Raw genomic sequence first — 22,057 nt, forward strand, 5'->3', positions numbered from 1 at the left:
CACAGGCTCTGTATGAATCCATGGGTCTGGCACTTGAGGTTGAAGCCACTTAGACTTCATGAAGAAGCTTTGACTCTCCAAGGACAGTTTCAGATTGTTTTCTTTGGTTCTGCTTGGTTTGGTGAAGACAATAGTGGCTAAAATTGGTCCTGCATTGATTCTTAGAGTGAACAGGCTTTGGATTGAGATGAGGAGGAGAACTGTTGATGGACTGAAGGTGAAGAAGTAACTGGTTCCTTTCGAGGACACTGGTAAAAGGCTGAGCATTCTGAATACCTTGAGGTAAACGATGAGGTAAAATAAGATGAAAAGCACCATTTTTTCCAAACCTAATACAAGTATATTCAAACATCCAACGTAAAATGATTAAACAGATGCTTGAGAACTTATGCATCTAAAAATGTAATGAAGATATTTGATGTCTCTTGTAGGCTTGTAAGCAGGTGAATCTGAATCTTCTGAATACAAATCAGAATACAATGTAGTTACATGAAATAACATGAATCTTCTTCAGGCTCTTGGCCCTTTTACACGTTCCCCTGCTTAGTTTGTAAAGCACATTTGAGGTTGAAGTCACGTGGACTTCATGAGGAAGCTTTGCCGCTCTACGGACAGTTTCAGATTGTTTTCATTTGTTCAGCTTGGTTTAGAGACGACAAGATTGGCTAAAATCTGTGTTGATTCCTGAAGTGCCAAGTTGCTTTGAGGCTGTGGATTGAGATGATGAGGAGGAGGTGAAGGAGCAACTGGTTTCTTTGAGGACACTGGTGAAAAACTGAGCATTTTTATTTTCCACATCTATAAACCTAATGAAGACTAAGTTCACTGCAAAATAACATGTATTGATAATCTTCAGGCTCTTGTTCTCCTAAAACATCACAGGCTCTATATGAATCCATGGCCTTGGCACACTTTCCCCTGCTTAGTCTGTTAAGGCACACTTCAGGTTAAAGCCACTTAAACTTCATAAGGAAGATTTGATGCTCTAAGGACAGTTTCAGACAGTTTTCATTGGTTCAGCCTGGTTTGGTGAAGACAATGATCACTAAAATCTTTCCTGCACTGATTCCAGTTACTTTATGAGTTAAATTGTCACAGGCTCTGTATGAATCCATGGCTTTGGCACACTCTTCCTTGGCCAATCTGTTAAGGCACAGTTGAGGTTGGATTGCATGATGAAGCTTTGACTCTCTAAAGACAGTTTCAGATTGTGTTCATTGCTTCTTTGAAGGGACATTGGTAGCTAAAATCTGTCCTGTGTTGATTCTTGAAGTGCAAAGTTGCTTTGAGGATTGAAATTATGAGAAAGACTGTTGGGGTGGACTGATGAAGGAGATGGTTTCTTTGAGGACACTGGTGAAAGACTAAGCATTTTGATTACCAAGAGGTAAACAATGAGGTAAAATAAGCTGAAAAGCAGCAATTTCTCCAAACCTAATACGACGAGTATATTCAAACATCCAACGTAAAATACTAAAACTGATGTTTGAGTGCCTATGCATGTAGAAACGTAATGAAGACCACATTCGCTGGCACTTTTTATTTGATGTCCTCTGTTTTAGTCTCTTTTAGGCGTGTAATAAGGGTCTGAATCTTCTGAATATGAATCAGAATACAATGTATTTACATCAAATAACATGTACTGATAATCTTCAGACTTATGGTCTCCTAAAATATCACAGGCTCTGTATGAATCCATGGTTCTGGCGCACTTTTCCCTACTTTGACTTCATGAGGAATCTTTAACTCTCTAAGGACAGTTTCAGACTGTTTTCATTGGTTCAGCTTGGTTTGGTGAAGACAATGGTGGCTAAAAGTTGCTTTGAGGCGGTGGATTGAGATGATGAGGAGAATTGTTGGTGGACTGAAGGTAAAGGAGCAACTTGTTCCTTTGAAGACACTGGTGCATTTTGAGCATTTTGACTGCAATGAAGTCAATGAGGTAAAATAAGCTAACAAGCAGCAATTTAAAAAAAAACTTGGAATAAATATATAGTCAAACATCCAACACAACATGCTAAAATAGATGTTTGAGTACCTAAGCATCTAAAAACGTAATTTATTTTTTGGTGATCTCTGTTTTAGTCTTCGTTAGGCTTGTAATCAGGGTCATCAGAATCGGAATCTTCTGAATATGAATCAGAATACAATGCATTTACATCAAATAACATGTATTGATCATCTTCAGGGTCTTGATTTCCTTCTAAAACATCGCAGGCTCTGTATGAATCCATGGCTCTGGCGCAGTCTTCCTTGCTTAGTCTATTAAGGCACACTTGAGGTTGAAGCCACTTGGACTGCATTAGGAAGCTTTGACTCTCTAAGGACAGTTTCAGATTGTGTTCACCAGTTCTGCTTGGTTCGGTGAAGACAACCGTAGCTACAATCTGTCCTGGTTGTTTTGATGTGGTCTGAGATGATGAGGATGACTGTTGGAGGACTGAGGGTGAAGGAGCAACTGGATTCTTTGAGGACACTGGTGAAAGACTGACCTGTAGTGAAATGTTTGTAGAGGATGAATCTGGGTTTGAGGACAACGAGTGCTGGTTTGGAGGTGCCTGAGGCTGCGGTGCGTATGGGAGAAGAGGTGGAGTGCTCTGAGTTGATGAGGGAGTGCATTCTGCCTGTACGACTTCTCCATCAAGCTCTTCAGAACATTCCTGAAGGATGCTCCTCATTTTTTTGCCATGTCTAGAGCACATCTGCTCTGGAAATTCTCTTTCCTCCTTTTGTGGCTCAGATTGAGTCTTTGCATGTCTCCCAACCAGGTCCTTCTCCACCAGAATAGACTGGCTAAAGTCTATTTCAGAACTTGACAACTGCGTAGATGTAACAATTGCTCCATCACCACAGGTCTTCTCCTGAGGTAAGGTGGTTTGCCACAAACCCTGGGAACCAAATGTGCTGGTTTGTGAGAGTCGTTCCTCTTTTGTGCTGTTCTGAGATGACCTCAGAAACACACGGAGGGTACCATTGGATGGTTTAACAACTTCAGCGTCCCTTTGTTCCTCACAAGTGTTTAAAAGTGATGGTGTGAGACTGTCATCAAGGCTCACATTTGTTGTTACAGCTGTAGGATAGAGAAACAGAAGATTAGAATGATAGTAATTTCTAAGTTGTTATGACAAATTCAGAGACAAAATCATGTTTCTTACCATAGTGTAGGAGTCTCTTCAGTGTTGTGGCTAGAGATGCACTATCCCTTGAAAGTAATTTTTTCAGGATCTTCTCTCCTCTCCCATATAAATGGGACTGCTTTAGTACCTGGACACATAACAGAATAATATATCAATACTAACATAAATATTTAGATGATATGAAAACGCGTTTAAAATGCAGCTACATTAGATACAAAAGCACAAACACTTACCTGTTCAATACATGTAGGCTGTGGCAGGACTTTATCTAACTCTCCCAAATAGTGTGAAAGTCTCTCCTCCAGTTTCTGTGCATAGCGTTCACCATATTGCTCCTCCATTAAATCCTGCAAAGTTGAATGGTCACATTTTATTTTGAAGATCTGGAATTGATGCAAACTAATGATATGTGACCCTGGACCACAAAACCAGTCTTAAGTCGCTGGGGTATATTTGTAGCAATAGCCAAAAATACATTGCATGGGTCAAAATTTTTGATTTTTCTTTTATGACAAAAATCATTAAGAAATTAAGTAAAGTTCATGTTCCATGAAGATTTTTTGTAAAATTCCTACTGTAAACATATCAAAATGTAATTTTTGATTTGTAATATGCATTGCTAAGAACCTAATTTGGACAACTTTAAAGGTGATTTTCTCAGTCTTTTTGATTTTTTTGCATCCTCAGATTTCTGATTTCAAATAGATGCATCTCAGTCAAATATTGTCCTATCCTAACAAATCATACATCAATAGAAAGCTTATTTAGTGAGCTTTCATATGATGTATAAATCTCAGTTTTGTCAAATTTAAAAGTTTTTGAACAGTACGATTTTAATGTTTTTTTAAAGAAATCTCTTCTGCTCACCAAGCCTGCATTTATTTGATTCAAAGTGCAGCAAAAGCAGTACAATTTTGAAATAGGTTTACTATTTAAAATAACTGTTTTCTATTTGAATATATTTTAAAATTTAATTTATTCCTGATCTCAAAGTTATAAGATTTTACTCAAGTCACATGATCCTTCAGAAATCATTCTAATATTCTTATTTGCTGCTTAAAAAAACAAGCATTTATCTGAAATAGAAATCTTTTATAACATTATAAATATCTGTATCATCACTTTTGATCAATTTAAAGCATCCTTAATTTCTATAATTTATTATGGAAAAAAATGATACTGACTCCAAGCTTTTAAACAGTATAGTGTATAATGTTACAAAAGCTTATTATTTCAGAATACTAATCTTTCTATTTGTCAGAAATCATGAAAGAAATGTACTCAACTGTTTTAAATATTGATAATAATAATAATAATAAATGTTTCTTGAACAGCAAATCAGCATATTAGAATTTCTGAAGGATTACGTGACACTGAAGACTGCAGTAATGATGCGGAAAATATAGCTTTGATCACAGGAATAAATTACATATTCAAATATATTCAAATAGAAAGCAGTTACAGTCAAATATTTCACAATATTACTGCTTTTGCATTATATTGGATCAAATAAATGCAGGCTTGTTGAGCAAAAGAGACTTCTTCAAAAAACAGAAATCTTAGTGTATACTACGTAGTGTAATATATACTATGCAACCACTAAAATGTGTGGGGTTTTTTGACGAGAGCAGGTAATTTTTACTAACCCGAATGTAAGTCTCACGCACATCCCTGTCTCTGGCCAGAACAAGAGCAAAGGACTTGAAATCTTCTCGATTTTTCTGCATCAGATCCACGTTTCTGCGGCTCTATATAGAAGCATGATTTAAAAAGGCATTATTTGTGTCAATACAGTAATTAATATTAATCTGACAACAAGAACTCGTACTATATCACATATAGTATGTTTAGAAATTATTTGGGCTTCTTATGAATTAATGGTGGCCCCTGGTGGAAGGAGCTCATACTTACACATTTGTGATACTCTGGGAGGCTTTTAGGGAAAAAGATTTCAATCTTGTCAGAGATTTTAGCAGCGCTCTGGTCATTCCACAACATCCACATGATAACCTAAAACAAAACGAAAAAAAGCAAAAATGGCAAACAAATTCATATTTATACAATAGAAACAACAACAACAACAACAACAAAAAACACTACAACTTGTGTATTCTGTAAAATTAAGGAAAAAACATGGCTTAATTTATTTTATTTATGCTATTACATGGAGAACATTACCTTTGGGAGAATTTAAGTTGCTATTAACACAACCAGTCAAAAGTTTTTGAACAGTAAGATTTGTAATGTTTTTTAAAGAATTATCTTAAGCCTGCATTTATCTGATCCAAAATACAGCAAAAACAGTAATATTATGAAATAGTTTTACTATTTAAAATAACTGCTTTCTATTTTTTAACATACTGTAAAATGTAATTTATTCCTGTGATCACAGCTACATTTTCTGCATCATTACTTCAGTCTTCAGTGTCAAATGATCCTTCAGAAATCATTCTAATATGCTGATTTGCTGTTCAAGAAACATTTAATTAATATTATTATTATATATATATATTTACAACAGATAAGTACATTTGTGACCCTGGACCACAAAACCAGTCATAAGGTTAAATTTTACAAAACTGAGATGTATACATCATATGAAAGCTCAATAAATAAGCTTTTGATGTATGGTTTGTTAGGATAGGACAATATTTGGCCGAGATACATCTATTTGAAAATCTGGAATCTAAGGGTGCAAAAAAAAAATCAAAATCCTGAGAAAATCACCTTTAAAGTTGTCCAAATTAAGTTCTTAATAATACATATTACTAATAAAAAACTACATTTTGATAGGTTTACAGTCGGAATTTTACCAAAAATCTTAATGTTACATGATCTTTACTTAATTTCCTAATGATTTTTGACATAAAAGAAAAATCAATAATTTTGACCCATACAATGTATTTTTGGCTATTGCTACAAATATACCCCAGCGACTTAAGACTGGTTTTGTGGTCCAGGGTCACATTTTTGTTTCATACTTTTATTCAGCTAGGATGCTGAAGTAATTATAAAGACATTTATAATGTTATAAAAGATTTCTATTTCTGATAAATGCTGCTCTTCTGAACTTTCTATTCATCAAAGAAACCACTTTTCACTCAGCTGTTTTCAACATAATACTAATAATAATAATACATATTTTTTGAGCAGCAAATCAGAATATTAGAATGATTTCTAAAGGATCATGTGACTCGAGTAATGATACTAAAAACTCAGCTTTGAAATCTTAGGAATAAATTACATTTAAAAAATTCTAGAAAACAGTTATTTTAAATAGTACAAATATTTCAAAATTGTACTGTTTTTGCTTATCAAATAAATGCAGGCTTGGTGAGCAGAAGAGACCTCTTCAAAAAACATTCAAAATCTTACTGTTCAAAACCTTTTTTAATATATCTTCTTTTATAAAATGTAATTTGAACATTTTTTTCTGTTATTTAATGGAGTGTTGATTAATATCATATTATTATTTTTATATTATCATATTAGTATTATAATGAAAGATGAAAAAGTATGGAAAACAGGTATTTGTAATGAGTTGGCTGAGAAAACAATGCCTCACCAGAGTCTGCAGACCAAACATAATCTTCATGTGTTTGATGGGAGTCACTAGTCGTGGCACAAGTGTGTACGTAACATCCAAAAACTCAGTGACTCTCTCAAAGTGCTCGATGTCTCTGGCTTGAACAATCCTCCAGACCTCTGCCGACACAGCACGGATTTTGCATGGCTCTTCAAGATTCAGAAGATGCCAGTCACCTTCTAGCCATACTGGAGGTCCTAGAACTAAAAAGAAATTCAAGTTGATTAGATCTCCTATGCATTCATTTCAAATTTAAGTTAGATGTATTACTGACTAGTACCAACTGTGCAGTTGCTTTATTAAAAATAAAGAATCAAGAAACACAGTAACTGAGTAATTAAGTAAAATTTTTAATGTTTTTTTTTTTTTTTAAGAAGTCTCTTCTGCTCACCAAGCCTGCATTTATTTGATCCAAAATACAGCAATAAACAGTAAAATGTTGAAATATTTTTACCATTAAAAGTAACTGCTTTCTATTTGAATATATTTGTAATTTGTTCCATGATCATAATTTATTCTGTGATCAAAGCTAAATTTAATTAAAATCATTAACATAGTCTTCAGTGTCACATGCTCCTTCAGAAATCATTCTAAAATGTTGATTTGCTGTCTAAAAAGACAAAGAAAGTACACTTTATCGTTGAAATACAAATTTTAAATTAAATATTTATCTTTTAAAAATTGTCTTACATAGATCAATTTTTATGCTGCTAATAATATGCAGATTTGCTGTTCGAGAAATCTTTTTCTTTTTTGCTATCAATATTTAAAACAGTTGAGTACAACTGGGTTTTTAGGGTTCTTTGATGAACAGAAAGATCCAAAGCTTTTATAACATTATACAGGGAAGAAATTATAGAAAATGATACTTTTATTCAACAAGGATGCTTTAAATTGATCAAAAGTGATTATAAAGACATTTCTAATGTTGCAAAAGATTTCTATTTCAGATAAATGCTTCTTCTGAACGTTCTATTCATCAAAGAAACCTGAAATCTTCTCAGTTGTTTTCAACATAATAATAACAAATGTTTTCAGCAGCAAATTTAGAATGATTACTGAGAGACCATGTGATCATTTAACGATGCTAAAAAAATCAGCTTTGAAATCTCAGGAATAAATGACATTTTAAAATACATTCAAATAGAAAACAGTTATTTTAAATAGTAAAAATATTTCAAAAATATACTGTTCTTGCTGCACTTTGGATCAAATAAATGCAGGTTTGGTGAGCAGAAGAGACGTCTTTGAAAAACAATAAAAATCGTACTGTTCAAAAACTTTTGACTGGTAGTGTGCGTCAATAGATTATACTTTTATAATTGAAAGCAATGCAAGAATTTAAGTAAAGTATATATGGAAAAAAATATATAATTTGATGACAAATATCAGGTTGTAACAGATTTGTTTCGGTTATTAAAAACAGTGCGAGAAACACCTTCTAAGACCTCCATCATCCGTTTACTCCATGCGTATTCAATGATCCATAATGGTAACGCAGGAATAAGGTGAGCACAGGCTTTTTCCAACCACAGGTTTTCACTCATTCCAGCCAAAGAAGCAGTTTCAGTCTCCAGCACTGTCATGATGTCCAAACATCAGCTGCTTGTGCTTTCAGTGCAGAGCATCTGAAGTGAGCTGCTGCACGCAGGAAACATCCAATCATTGACTGTGCTGAGATGATAATGGGCTCCATTTAAAAGTCAAATTTTGTTAGGCATGTCCAGGCACGTTTAGGAAGTAGATGACGGAACAGATTACGTTCGTTTATAGAACGTTAAAGATAGATATATTCGGAATAATTAAATCCCGTTTGGTATTACATCGACTGATAAGGTCAGTGCAAACATTTTTTGTGTGAAAACCGAAACTGTTGACGGTGTTGTTTTAAAAAAAGCACAGATGAAGGAACATTTCAAAATAAGAGAGCACTTCCGCGTCACGTAAAATAACTTAAGCATCTAAATAAATATGAAAAAAAACTAAAAAGAGAAATTAAAAATGAGCTGACAGACTAAAAACTGTTCTAATGTACCGTTCTTGCGACTGTGTTTCATAAGAAGTTTCAAATCAAACTAAATAATTAAGTACACTTTATCGTTGTATTAATATATACTTAATGTAATTAAGTATCGTTTAAAACAATTTTAAATCAAATATCTTAATTTTTTTAATTGGCATGCATAGATTCATTTTTATTTCTGACCATTTTTACACTATAATGGCTTGGTAAGTGACCCATAAGCGCGCAACAGCATAAAGTATTTTATTTTGAAAAATATATTTCAAGCTTCACACTTAAAAATATATCATGACATAGCGCTTGTTGGCCTGATGTCTTGACTTCTATAGGTTTGATAGTTTTACGTGAGTCACCAAATTTTCACGTTTGATGGAGTAATTTCGATTTTATACTGATAATAGGAATCTAAAAGTTGCCTTTGAGGTGAGTGTGCAAGGTTATTTTTTATGTGTTTGTTCTGTAAGGCACGTCGTATACATTAAACGTGTACACTACGTTACCAGTCAAACGTTTTTGAACAGTAAGATTTTTAAAGTAGCAGTAATATTGTGAAATATTTTTTACTGTTTAAACTAACCGTTTTTTCATTTGAATATATTTTAAAATGTAATTTATTCCTATGATTTCAAAGCTGATTGTTTTAGTATCATTACTCCAGTCACATGATCCGTCAGAAACCATTCTTATATTTTTTATTAATTTGCTGCTCAAAAACATGTATTTTTCAGGTTTCTTTAATGAATAGAAAGTTCAAAAGAACAGTATTTATCTGTAATACAAAAGTGCTCTGTAACATTATAAATGTCTTTACCCTCACATGTGATTAATTTAAAACATCCTTGCTAAATAAAAGATCATTTATATAATTTCTTCAACAAAAAGTAAATTCATAATAATAATATTATTATATTAGAACGATTTCTGAAGGATCATGTGACACTGTAGACTGTAGTAATGATGCTGAAAATTATAATATATTTTTTTTATTATATATTCAAATAGAAAGCAGTTATTTTAAATCATAAAAAATAATCACAATATTATCGTTTTTGCTGTATTTTGGAACAAAGAAATGCAGGCTTGGTGAGCAGAAGAAATTTCTTTAAAAAACATTAAAAATCTTAGTACACTGGTAGTGTATAATTCTATATATGATTATTTTATTTGATCATCTGCCTGCATGTCACTCATAAATGTGACTCTGTCATAAGTTGCTATTTTTTTAAATTAAGATGTATATTGGACAGGCCAATATTTGGCTGAGATATGATAACTATTTTAAAAAAAATCTGGAATTTGAGGGTGCAATAAACCTAAATATAAAGAAAATCGCCTTTAAAGTTGTCCAAATGAAGTTCTTAGCAATGCATATTACTAATCAAAAAATAAGTTTTGATATATGTATGGTAGAAAATATACAAAATATCTTGATGGAACATGATCTTTACCTAATACCCTAATAATTTTAGGCATAAAAGAAAAATAATAATAATAAATTTGACCCATACAATGTATTTTTGGCTATTGCTACAAATATACCAGTGCAACTCAAGACTGGTTTTGTGGTCCAAGCTCACATATTTCATCAAAAAATATTTTATGATGTAGCCACACTGTATTTTTCTATTTGTACAAATCACTGTATTTGTGTTTTAACTTTGCAGTAATATTCCCAAGCAAGATGCCGCCACACGTTGATGACGTAATGAAACTGTGTTGTGAACTATCCGCAAACCAACAAGTAAAAACAGCAGTGAAGCAGTCTGGAAAAGGAGCAGCGGCCGCTGGTGGTTTAGCCTTCGCTGGAGGCTTAATAGGGGGTCCTCTAGGAATTGCTGTGGGCAAGTCCATTCATGCTGTTCTTACATACAGGTGTCAACCTCATTAAATATGTGATGGTGTTTTTCTTACCTGCAACTTTGTCTTTTTTAAGGTGGGGCTGTTGGCGGACTGCTTGTGTAGCAGGGATATGTTGTTACACCAGATTATTCATTTTATTTATTTATAGTATTTTATTTTATTCCTTATTATTATTTGTTATGGGGTATTTTATTTTGAAAGACGATTGTGAGCTCTTATTAAAGGTAGTAATCACAGTATGCACGTCGGCTGACGTCATACGTAAGTGAGCGAAGAAAATTGAGGTGCAATCTAAGTTCGTCCTCTTTCCGGCGATGCTGTTAGTGGAGAGAGGTACGATCTCGCGAGCTCTGTTTATTTCACGTTTTAGTATGTTTCATAAGTGTTCACTTCATGTTTAAACGATAAAATATGCAAAAGTATTCAGTCTAATGTTATATCAAACTGTTCGTTTGAGTTATCAGTGTGTTAAATGAAGTTTATAAGTTTAATTAGTGGGTGAACAGCGAACTATACAAAATGGCGGCGCCGTGTCTGTATCGTGTGCGAGACGTGTGTATCATGTGCGAGGGATGTGTTAGCGGCTAGTGCCGCGCTTATGATATGAATAAATATATACATGTAATATAAAAATAGCTATATAAAGATATATATATATATATATATATATATATATATATATATATATGAGATATATGTATATGATTATAATGAGATCTATTGTATTATAAAGATAACGAATCCTATATTAAGAAGTGAAAGTATATGTGCTTTAATGATTAACTACCTGTTGCATTTAACATGCACTTTGTGGTCAACAGGCAAAGGCAAAACGAGCAACGCTGATTGTGCCTGTGTCTGTGTGTGTTTTGTTTACATATACAGGTATGTTAATTGATGTAAAATATGACTGTACAAAAATGTATACGAATTTCACTTTATATTATTGTTAAATATAATTGCTATTATTGTTTATACTATTATATTAATATACTATATATGATATTATAATATTATTATATATAATGTAAATGTGTGTTGTAAATGTGTGTATGTGTAAATGTTATGATTGGTGCCTGCTCTTTCCGGCGATGCTGTTAGTGGAGAGAGGCAAAGGCAAAACGAGCAACGCTGATTGTGCCTGTGTCTGTGTGTGTTTTGTTTACATATACAGGCACTACAATTAAATCACCCGCATCAAACCAGTTTGTGTGGACAGTCCTTTATTCTAAAAAAAAAAAATTACACAACGCAGAGGGACAACCGCTACAAAACTGGTGCCGTGACCCATCGTATGGTTGATTGCTGTCGACCGCCGGGATTGCTGATGTGGAGTTTGGCTGACGCTGAGGACGAGACGAGACTGGACGGGACTGGACTGGACTTCGGGCGTATGTTGCTGTTCCACGGTGGTGTTTGGAGCTCGGCAGGTTGGAGTCGCGCACAGGAGGAGACCGTCACTGAAAGGAGATTCCGACACTGGAGACGCAGGAGGGCGACAGACGTGCAGACTGTTGGACTGGTCGGTTGCAGTTAGGCTGGATCGGACAAGTGCCGTACTGAATCGTTGAGGAGTGTCACCAAATTACTGACTAAACTGTGAAGGAAGGTATTTCACATCATCGATTGACTGGGTTTTCAACCAAAGAACTGTAATAATAATAGTGAACTGAGTCTTATATGGGTTTATGGACAGTTGAAAATTTTTGAAGAGTTATAATACAGGTTAATTATCATTGATTTCATTTGTTTTGTTTTGTTTTTAAACATTTTTGTGTTTTAAGAAGTACGCTGACACCAGAAGGGGATGGCTGCTAAACAAAGTGATTTGGGGTGGGACAGCACATTTACGGTCGGTAGAGGGCGGGGCAATCTGATGGATAGGCCTGAAGACATTAGGCTGTTTGGGGACCCTAAATATTGCAGTACAGGCCGGGGTAGCTCAAGAGTTGCCGTTTCTGCTTTCAACAATAGTGAAATGTGTGGTAGCCCATTACCAAGTGCCAGAAACTTTGAGTACGCTCCTCTGGAGTCAGAAATGTCAGGCCAAATGAGTAACCTCATAAAACAAATTGGAAGTGAGATTGGACAGTCAATCAGAGAAAGTATGATGAAAACTGATCTTCCGAATTGTCAATTCACCAAGAAGTCTCAAGAAGGTGACAGTGGTCATGTGACTGATCATTCAAATACTACTGTCATTGATGCATCAAAAATGAATTTGATCCTGAAAACTGAGGTGGCAGCACCGCCACACTTTAGAGGGGATGGTTCAGATAGATACTCAATCATGGAATGGGAAGACATGATGAGGGTATATTTGAACAAACTAGATGTGACCAATTCTGACATGGTTGATGAAATAATGAACAGAGTAATGGGGCGGGCCAGAGATGTAATGAAGGTATGGCTGCGCAATGGTACAACTACTCCTACTGTTGACTCTGTCTTTTCTGTTTTGAAGCAGCACTTCGGGGACCAGAGCAGTTCAGGTATACCGTTGGCTGACTTCTATTCTGTGAGACCATATCCTAAAGAGGGTGCATGGGATTATTGGATAAGACTAAACAAGGCAGCAGATGTTGCTGAGCAAAGCTTAAGATGGGAAGGCAGAACTCTAGATAACAGAAGCAAAGAGTTAGCAGTTATGTTTATCCGCAACTGTCCTGACAGAGAATTGGCTTTTGTTTTCAAGAGTAAACCTGTACAGTCATGGACTGCATCAGAAGTCCAAGAGCAACTTGATGAGTTGTTGAGAGAACGCAAGTTGAATAATCAAGCTGTCAAACAATTTACCACAGTTGTCTCCGAACCAGAAGTTAACGTGACTCCCTCACCATCTAAATCTGAACAGGGTGCAGGTGCGAATGACGAAAATGCGCTGGACAAAGTCTTAACCTTGCTAGAAAAAGCGTTAGTGTGCAACGCTCAGTCTACGCGGGGCCCCTGGCCTAAACAAACAGGGAATAGAATTCGAGAATGCAGAGTGTGTCGAAGCAGTGAGCACAGCACGACTGCTCATTGTAAAATGTACAACTTGTGTTTCAAGTGTTTTGCAGCTGGACACGTGAGCTACAACTGTGACAGAACTACGTCCAGGGTGGGCTCCGGTCGCCAAACTGAGGTTACACCGCAGGGAAACTAGACAGCTCCCTTCGGGCGGAGGACGAGGTGGGGCTGTGTAGTAATTCCTCTGGTGAGACTGATATTGAGTCAGTTTATTCTTTCTTCTGTGAGAGTATTGGCAAAACGAAAACCGTAATTTTTCAGAACAGCATGCAAGTTGATCAGAGTAGCAGTTTGTTTTATGCTAGTGTGTTATTACAGGACAAAGTTGAACTTCAGGGAATGTTGGACAGTGGCTCCATGGCGACTACTCTGAGTGCTGATGTAGTTCCGCGACTCAGAAGTGCAGGGGTGCTGGACCAGGATATCCTGAGTTCTTCAGATATTGTCTTGGTAGGTTGCGGTGGAAAACAAACTAGTCCTGATGGTGTATGTAACCTGAAGCTTGAAGTCTACGGGGTTAGTTTTAGTGTCCCTGTTCTAATTGTGAGTGGTCAAAAGGACCCAATCATCCTCGGAACTAATGTCCTAAAACCTCTAATAAGTCAGATGAAACGTACAGACCAATTTTGGAAAGTGGTGAATAGACCTGACGCAGCTGTACCGTCCGAGAATAGCCACTTTTTGCGCATGCTTTCATGTGTAGAGAGATGGAGGGGCGATTCAATTCCTGACAAGGTGGGTACGCTGAGGCTGAGGTCATCTGTGACACTGCAGCCTATGAGTGATCACCTTGTCTGGGGTCGTTTGCCTCCAGGGTCAGTACTGTCGGCAGGGAGCACAGTGGTCATCGAACCAAGTACTTCGCGTTGTGTGCATCGGAACGTTTTGGTTGGGAGGGTTGTGTCACCTTTGTGGGGTGATGGCTGGCTTCCGGTAAAGATGATCAACCCGACCAATGCAGAAATTGTGCTGAGGAGAAATGCAAAGGTGGCCGACGTGTATCCTTGTGTTGCTTTGGAGGATCTAGCACAAAGCACAGACATGATGGTTAGTCAAAATTCAGGTGCAGTACGTTCTAATAGGTCGTGTGGTAGTCTGATGACGACTGGCTCTACATCTGCAGCAAGTTCGGTAGGTGACCGTAGGTTGCATGACCTTGGACTGAGCAATCTAAATGTCAGGGACTGTGAAGTATCTTCCTTTTGGCAGAACAAGCTAATTGATCTCGTTGAAAAATATGAAAGTGTGTTTTCCAGGCACAATTTGGACTGTGGCGAAGCGAAGGAGTTTTGTCATCGTATCAGACTTACAGATGACAAGCCCTTTCGTCTTCCATATCGTCGTCTATCTCCCGCACATTACTTGAAGCTCAAAGAGACTTTAGATGAAATGGAGGAAAAAGAAATCATAAGGAAGTCGAGTAGTGAGTTTGCGTCGCCATTGGTCTTGGTGTGGAAGAAAAATGGTGAGTTAAGGATATGCACTGATTTCCGATGGCTAAATGCACGCACAGTGAAGGATGCTCACCCTCTTCCTCACCAAGCCGATGTGCTGGCGGCTTTAGGGGGGAATGCATACTTTAGTACCATGGACCTGACATCCGGGTACTACAACATTCCCTTACACGAAGACGATAAGAAATTCACTGCGTTCTGTTCACCCTTGGGGCTCCACGAGTATAATCGTTTACCCCAAGGATTGTGTAACAGTCCAGCAACATTTATGAGAATGATGTTGACTGTGTTTGGTGACCAGAATTTCTTAAGTCTTTTGTGTTATTTGGACGATTTGTTAGTTTTCGGAAAGACTGAAGAGGAGAGTTTGGAAAGGCTCGAGATGGTGTTTCGGCGTCTGAAAGACCACAATTTGAAACTGTCTCCTTCAAAATGCAGATTTTTGAGGAGGTCAGTAAAATTTTTGGGTCATATCGTGTCTGAAGAAGGGGTCGCCAGTGATCCAGCAAAAATTGAAGCTATTGTGAATATATCTGAGAAAGATTTGATGGAGAATGACGGAGTTACACCATCTGCGAGTAAAATCAGGTCCTTTTTAGGCATGGTGGTGTACTACCAGCATTTCATAGAAAATTGCTCTTCAGTGGCCAAGCCCTTGTTTCAGCTTTTGACAGGACAGAAAAGACCTAGGAAGGGGAGAGGAATGAAGCGACTAAAAGGAAGTCGTACTCTCTCTTCAACAGATTGGACTGACGATTGCAAGGCAGCCCTGGAAAATTTGAAGACTGCCTTGGTGAGTCAGGTTTTGCTTGCTCACCCAGATTTTTCGAAGCCGTTTCTGCTGTCTGTGGATGCCTCTACTAGTGGGCTTGGTGCCGTTTTGTCGCAGGTTCAGGAGGGGAGTGCTGTGGCTAGGCCCATTGCGTTTGCGTCGAAATCTTTAAATCATGCACAGTCAAAGTACCCAGCACACAGACTTGAGTTTTTGGCGATGAAGTGGGCTATTAGTGATAAGTTCAGTCATTGGCTCAGGGGACACAGGTTTACTGTGTGGACTGATAATAACCCACTTAAGTACATCCTCACAAAACCCAAGCTGGATGCATGTGAACAGCGGTGGGTAGCGAAATTGTCGCCGTATGATTTTGACATTCAATACATTCCTGGACCGAAAAATGTAGTGGCAGACGCATTGAGCAGGCAACCGTTTGCGACTTCGAAAATTCTGCATAGATTGACTAGAACACCTTACGATGTTTTGCTGCATGAGGCAAAGTCTGTTGCTGTCGAGCAGGTGCAGGATACGTTCCATCTTACATGTGAGCAAAGGCAGTGTGATGGCACTGATGTGGATAGGCTTTCAGAGCATACAAATGGTGGTGAAAATGTGTATGTTGGGTCTACTTACTTTACTGGGACAGTTTCTCGTCAGGATTTGTCAGCTGTTTTTCGATCTCATCGGGACTGGGAGCATGGTGCAGCCATTAGGAGTATGGCGTATGTGCAACACTTGGAGAGCGTGGCGGATGTAGAGCAGAGTCAGCTTCATAGTCTTACTCATGATGAATTGCTGGAAAAGCAGAGTCAGGATCCTGTAATTGAAAGAGTGAAATTCTTTGTAGAGAGGGGAAGACGACCCTCTCGCAGAGAAAAAGTGTTTGAGTCTAAAAGAACTTTAAAAATTCTGCGACAATGGGGTAAACTTGATTTGAGGTTGGGCATTCTTTATAGAATCTCAAAGAATCCGGTGTCTAAGAAAAAGACTTATCAATTTGTGGTGCCAACAGCTCTCCGGAGTACTGTTTTGAAGGGTGTGCATGATAATGCTGGCCACCAAGGTCAGCATCGCACCCTCTGGTTGGCTAGACAACGGTTCTTCTGGGAGTCTATGGAGGAAGACATAAAGAAATACGTTAATGAGTGTGAGAGGTGCGTTTTGAGTAAACGACCTGAGCCAGAGGCGAGGGCTCCACTCGTATCAATTCAGACAACTGCCCCACTAGAAATGGTGTGCCTTGACTTCTGGTCAGCGGAAGATGCAAACAATAAGTCGGTCGATGTGTTAGTGGTCACTGACCATTTTACTAAGTTTTCTTGCGCGTATGTGTGTCCGAACCAAACTGCAGAAGCAGTTGCCCGTGTCTTATGGAACAAGTTTTTCTGCATTTATGGGTTCCCGGGTCGCATACATTCCGACAGAGGTGCGAACTTTGAGAGCTCGTTGATGGTTGAGCTATTGAGATTGTCTGGTGTGAGAAAATCACACACAACTCCATATCATCCCATGGGGAACGGACAAACTGAGAGATTTAACCGTACCCTGGGTGATATGATCCGTTCACTTCCTCCGAGATCCAAAGTTAAATGGCCACAGATGCTAAATACTCTTACTTTCGCGTACAATTGTACAAGACATGAAACCACTGGGTGTCCACCGTTTTTCTTGATGTTCGGACGAACACCAAGATTACCAGTGGATGTCCTGTTCGAAAGCGTCATCTTGGATCATGAAACTGTTGATGTTCATAAGTACGTTCAGTCACTTAAGAAAGACTTGAGGGAAGCAATGTCAATCGCACAAGAACATGCCAAACGGCAACAGACTAAACAAGCTGAGTATTATGACCGAAAAGGGAAAGGGCATTCTCTTGAGTTGGGTGACAGAGTGCTTCTTGCTAATAAGGGGGAACGTGGAAAAAGAAAGTTAGCAGATCGATGGGAGAGGGTAGTATATGTTGTTGTGGGTAAAAGTGACACTTTGAACACGTATAAAATAAGAAATCCTGGGACAGGTCAAATCAAGACTGTACATCGTAATCTGTTGATGCCTGTTAACTTCCTGCCAGTGCCTGCTTGGAATGAAGGCAGTGATAGTGGTGACAGTGTTGAGAATTCCACTGTCTGTGCTTCTTGTGAAGAAGACAATCAAACTCAGAGTGAAGATCGTACAACTCGTTGGGTGGCCGATCTTAATGATGCCTCGAATGTGACGAGGAATGAGTCTCTTGAGTGTTTCAACGTTGATCTGAGTGATGCAACTGATGACATGGTTGCGGAATTTGACACTAAGATGGACAGAGAATCTGTGTGTAAGAGAAATTCTGGCAACTTACCCAGTTCAGTTCTGTCAGTATGTTCAATGGTGTCTGATGATTCTTCTGTATGTGATGAGTGTGCTTCCAAAGTTGATGAGCCTAATAATCCATCTGTCACAGAAACTCCTATGTCAAGTGTGCAAGAACAGACGAATGAAAGAGAATCAAATGGTCAAGAAGGTTTAAGGTCAAGATTTGGAAGGCTCATTAGACCAGTAAACAGGCTTATACAGTCAATGTCTACACAGAGAGTACACGCAATTCATGAAATTTAAAGTGCTGAACGAAAACTAAGTGATGTTACATTGTTTGAAGGTATTTTTTTTTTGGTTTGTTTTTGTTTTTCTTGGCTACATATTTTGTATAATGTACATTTACGGGTACAATTCTGAATGTCATGTATTGAACTATGTAAAAGGCATAGTTTTCTATAGGTAATTTGGGGATTAGCTACCCCTGGGTTACCTTAATCTCGAAAGAGATAGTTGAAAGCTGATCGGATCTAATGTGATCTCAGAACATGTGACATTGTTAACTTGCAAAGTTTTTATACGTGATTCATAATCTGGTGTAAAACAGTGGGGGTGGATGTAGCAGGGATATGTTGTTACACCAGATTATTCATTTTATTTATTTATAGTATTTTATTTTATTCCTTATTATTATTTGTTATGGGGTATTTTATTTTGAAAGACGATTGTGAGCTCTTATTAAAGGTAGTAATCACAGTATGCACGTCGGCTGACGTCATACGTAAGTGAGCGAAGAAAATTGAGGTGCAATCTAAGTTCGTCCTCTTTCCGGCGATGCTGTTAGTGGAGAGAGGTACGATCTCGCGAGCTCTGTTTATTTCACGTTTTAGTATGTTTCATAAGTGTTCACTTCATGTTTAAACGATAAAATATGCAAAAGTATTCAGTCTAATGTTATATCAAACTGTTCGTTTGAGTTATCAGTGTGTTAAATGAAGTTTATAAGTTTAATTAGTGGGTGAACAGCGAACTATACAAAATGGCGGCGCCGTGTCTGTATCGTGTGCGAGACGTGTGTATCATGTGCGAGGGATGTGTTAGCGGCTAGTGCCGCGCTTATGATATGAATAAATATATACATGTAATATAAAAATAGCTATATAAAGATATATATATATATATATATATATATATATATATATATATATATATATGAGATATATGTATATGATTATAATGAGATCTATTGTATTATAAAGATAACGAATCCTATATTAAGAAGTGAAAGTATATGTGCTTTAATGATTAACTACCTGTTGCATTTAACATGCACTTTGTGGTCAACAGGCAAAGGCAAAACGAGCAACGCTGATTGTGCCTGTGTCTGTGTGTGTTTTGTTTACATATACAGGTATGTTAATTGATGTAAAATATGACTGTACAAAAATGTATACGAATTTCACTTTATATTATTGTTAAATATAATTGCTATTATTGTTTATACTATTATATTAATATACTATATATGATATTATAATATTATTATATATAATGTAAATGTGTGTTGTAAATGTGTGTATGTGTAAATGTTATGATTGGTGCCTGCTCTTTCCGGCGATGCTGTTAGTGGAGAGAGGCAAAGGCAAAACGAGCAACGCTGATTGTGCCTGTGTCTGTGTGTGTTTTGTTTACATATACAGGCACTACAATTAAATCACCCGCATCAAACCAGTTTGTGTGGACAGTCCTTTATTCTAAAAAAAAAAAATTACACAACGCAGAGGGACAACCGCTACACTTGGATGCTGGATGACGAGCGGCCAGTTTAAACCCCTACCTCAGGTTATCATGGAACTGACACCAGACCAGCAGAATAGACTCTATGAAGATATTCTAGCCATTCTAGGCTCAATAACATGGACTGATGTTGCACAGCTGACTGCCCTTGTAATGGGGAACGCCTCACTACAGCAGCAAGTGACTGCTGCTCTTTTGAGCTATGTACAGAAGGAACTTCAAGCTGAAGTGCATTATGTAGACTGACTTAAGCTCATTTTTAATGAGAAACAACATTTCAAACCTTATAATCATGTGCCATACGGGTTGTTGGATTGGATGCTCAAGTACTGTAGTTGAAACTGGCATACAGCATATTAGTACTGTAGTACTATTTAAAAATGTTTTAACTTTTTATGGTACGTTTAAATCTATTGAACCTTGTTTTCACCACAGGATAAAACTAAGGTAATTGTGATTTTTTTTTTTTTAAATCTCACAATTTTGACATTTCCTTAAATTCTTTTTGAGTTTTTTTTTGACAATTCTGACTTTCTTCTTGCATTGTGAGATGAAAACTCGGAATTCTGAAGTGAAAAAATTGCATCGTACAATTCTATTTTTCCCCTCAGAATTCTGAGTTTACATCTCATAGTTATAACTCAGAATTCTGAGGAGAAAATAGAATTGTAAGATGTAAAATCAGAATTTTGAGGGGAAAATAAGAAAATTGTGAGATGTAAACTTAGAATTCTAAGGGGGGGAAGTAGAATTGTGACATATAAACTTAGAATTTTGAGGGGAAAAATAGAATTGTAAGATGTAAACTTAGAATTCTAAGGGGGGGAAGTAGAATTGTGACATATAAACTTAGAATTTTAAGGGGAAAAAATTGAATATAAATGAGATATGAGATATAAATGCAGAATTCTGGGGAAATTTTTTTTATTGTCTGATGTCAACTGAGGGGGAGAAAAATAACTTCTCACATTTAAATCTATTTTTCCCCTCAGAATTCTGTGTTTACATTAAAATAGAACTGTAAGATGTAAACTCAGAATATTCTGATGGGGAAAACAAGATTTGTATGATGTAAACTCAGAATTCTGAGTGGAGAAATATAATTGTGAGATGTAATTTTAGAATTCTGAGGGGAAAAACAGAATTGTGAAATGTAAACTCAAAATTCTGAGGGGAAAAATAAAATTTGTGAAATGTAAACTCAGAATTCTGAGAAGAAAAATAGAATTGTGAAATGTAAACTCAAAATTCTGAGGGGAAAAATAGAATTGTGAAATGTAAACTCAAAATTCTGAGGGGAAAAAATAAAATTGTGAGATGTAAATTTAGAATTCTGATTTTGAAAATAGAATTGTGAGATGTAAACTCAGAATTCTGAAGGGGAAAATAGACTTGTGAAATGTAAACTCAAAATTCTGAGAGAAAAAAATAGAATTATGAGATGCAAACTCAGAATTTTGAGGGGAAACAGAATTGTGAGATGTAAACTCAGAATTCTAAGGGGACAAAATAGAATTGTGACATATAAACTCAGAATTGTGAGATGTAAACTGAATTCTAAGGGGAAAAAAGAATTGTGAAATGTAAACTCAGAATTGTGAGGTTTATGTAAACTGATTTGTGAGATTCGCAATTGTGAAAAAAAAAGTCAAAGTTGTGAGATAAAGGTGCAGCTTAATTCTCACAATTACAATTTCCCCCTAAACGCAGTTGAGTTTTTCATGCAATTCTAAGAAAAAAGTCAAAATATTACATGGAGAAAAAAAAACTGAATTCTGAGGAAAAAAGTCAGAATTGTGAAATGTAAACTAGTAATTACGAGAAAAAAAAATCCTGAATTATGAGATAAAGATTGTGACTGAAGATTGTTTATTCTATGGCAGAAACAAGTTTCCTTATGAATCTGACAAGCACTGAATATTGTTTGCAATAATATCATGACATAACGTGTGGTTGTTTTCAGAACACTTAGGAAGATTATGCATTATAGAACAAATGTGAATGATATTGTTGAATCAATGCCTTTTTAAAAATATGTAATTAAACTTTTCTTTTTGACTGATAGAACTTTGTTTGTTCATTTATAACCAAGAAGAGGCCCACTCAAAAGCTTTAAAAACAGAT

The 22,057-nt window shown here is 36.6% G+C and overlaps 2 protein-coding genes across 2 annotated transcripts; one reads left to right on the top strand and one right to left on the bottom strand.

The window, feature by feature from the left end:
- Positions 1-2,038: 2,038 nt before the first annotated feature.
- Positions 2,039-8,558, bottom strand: LOC141345741 (uncharacterized). The gene is made up of 7 exons (XM_073850635.1): positions 8,162-8,558; positions 6,703-6,926; positions 5,049-5,147; positions 4,784-4,885; positions 3,371-3,484; positions 3,156-3,264; positions 2,039-3,070 (listed from the first exon to the last, which is right to left on the bottom strand). The coding sequence occupies exons 1-7, from the start codon at positions 8,307-8,309 to the stop codon at positions 2,082-2,084; spliced, it is 1,785 nt and encodes a 594-aa protein (XP_073706736.1). The 5' UTR covers positions 8,310-8,558; the 3' UTR covers positions 2,039-2,081.
- A 473-nt stretch (positions 8,559-9,031) lies between these two features.
- Positions 9,032-20,446, top strand: LOC141345998 (protein C19orf12 homolog). The gene is made up of 4 exons (XM_073850918.1): positions 9,032-9,169; positions 10,411-10,587; positions 10,680-10,699; positions 19,934-20,446. Exons 2-4 carry the CDS (start codon positions 10,428-10,430, stop codon positions 20,177-20,179), a joined length of 426 nt encoding a protein of 141 aa, XP_073707019.1. The 5' UTR covers positions 9,032-9,169; positions 10,411-10,427; the 3' UTR covers positions 20,180-20,446.
- Positions 20,447-22,057: the final 1,611 nt, after the last annotated feature.

This window comes from Garra rufa, chromosome 11, assembly GCF_049309525.1.
Source record: "Garra rufa chromosome 11, GarRuf1.0, whole genome shotgun sequence".
NCBI classification, from domain to species: Eukaryota; Metazoa; Chordata; class Actinopteri; order Cypriniformes; family Cyprinidae; genus Garra; species Garra rufa.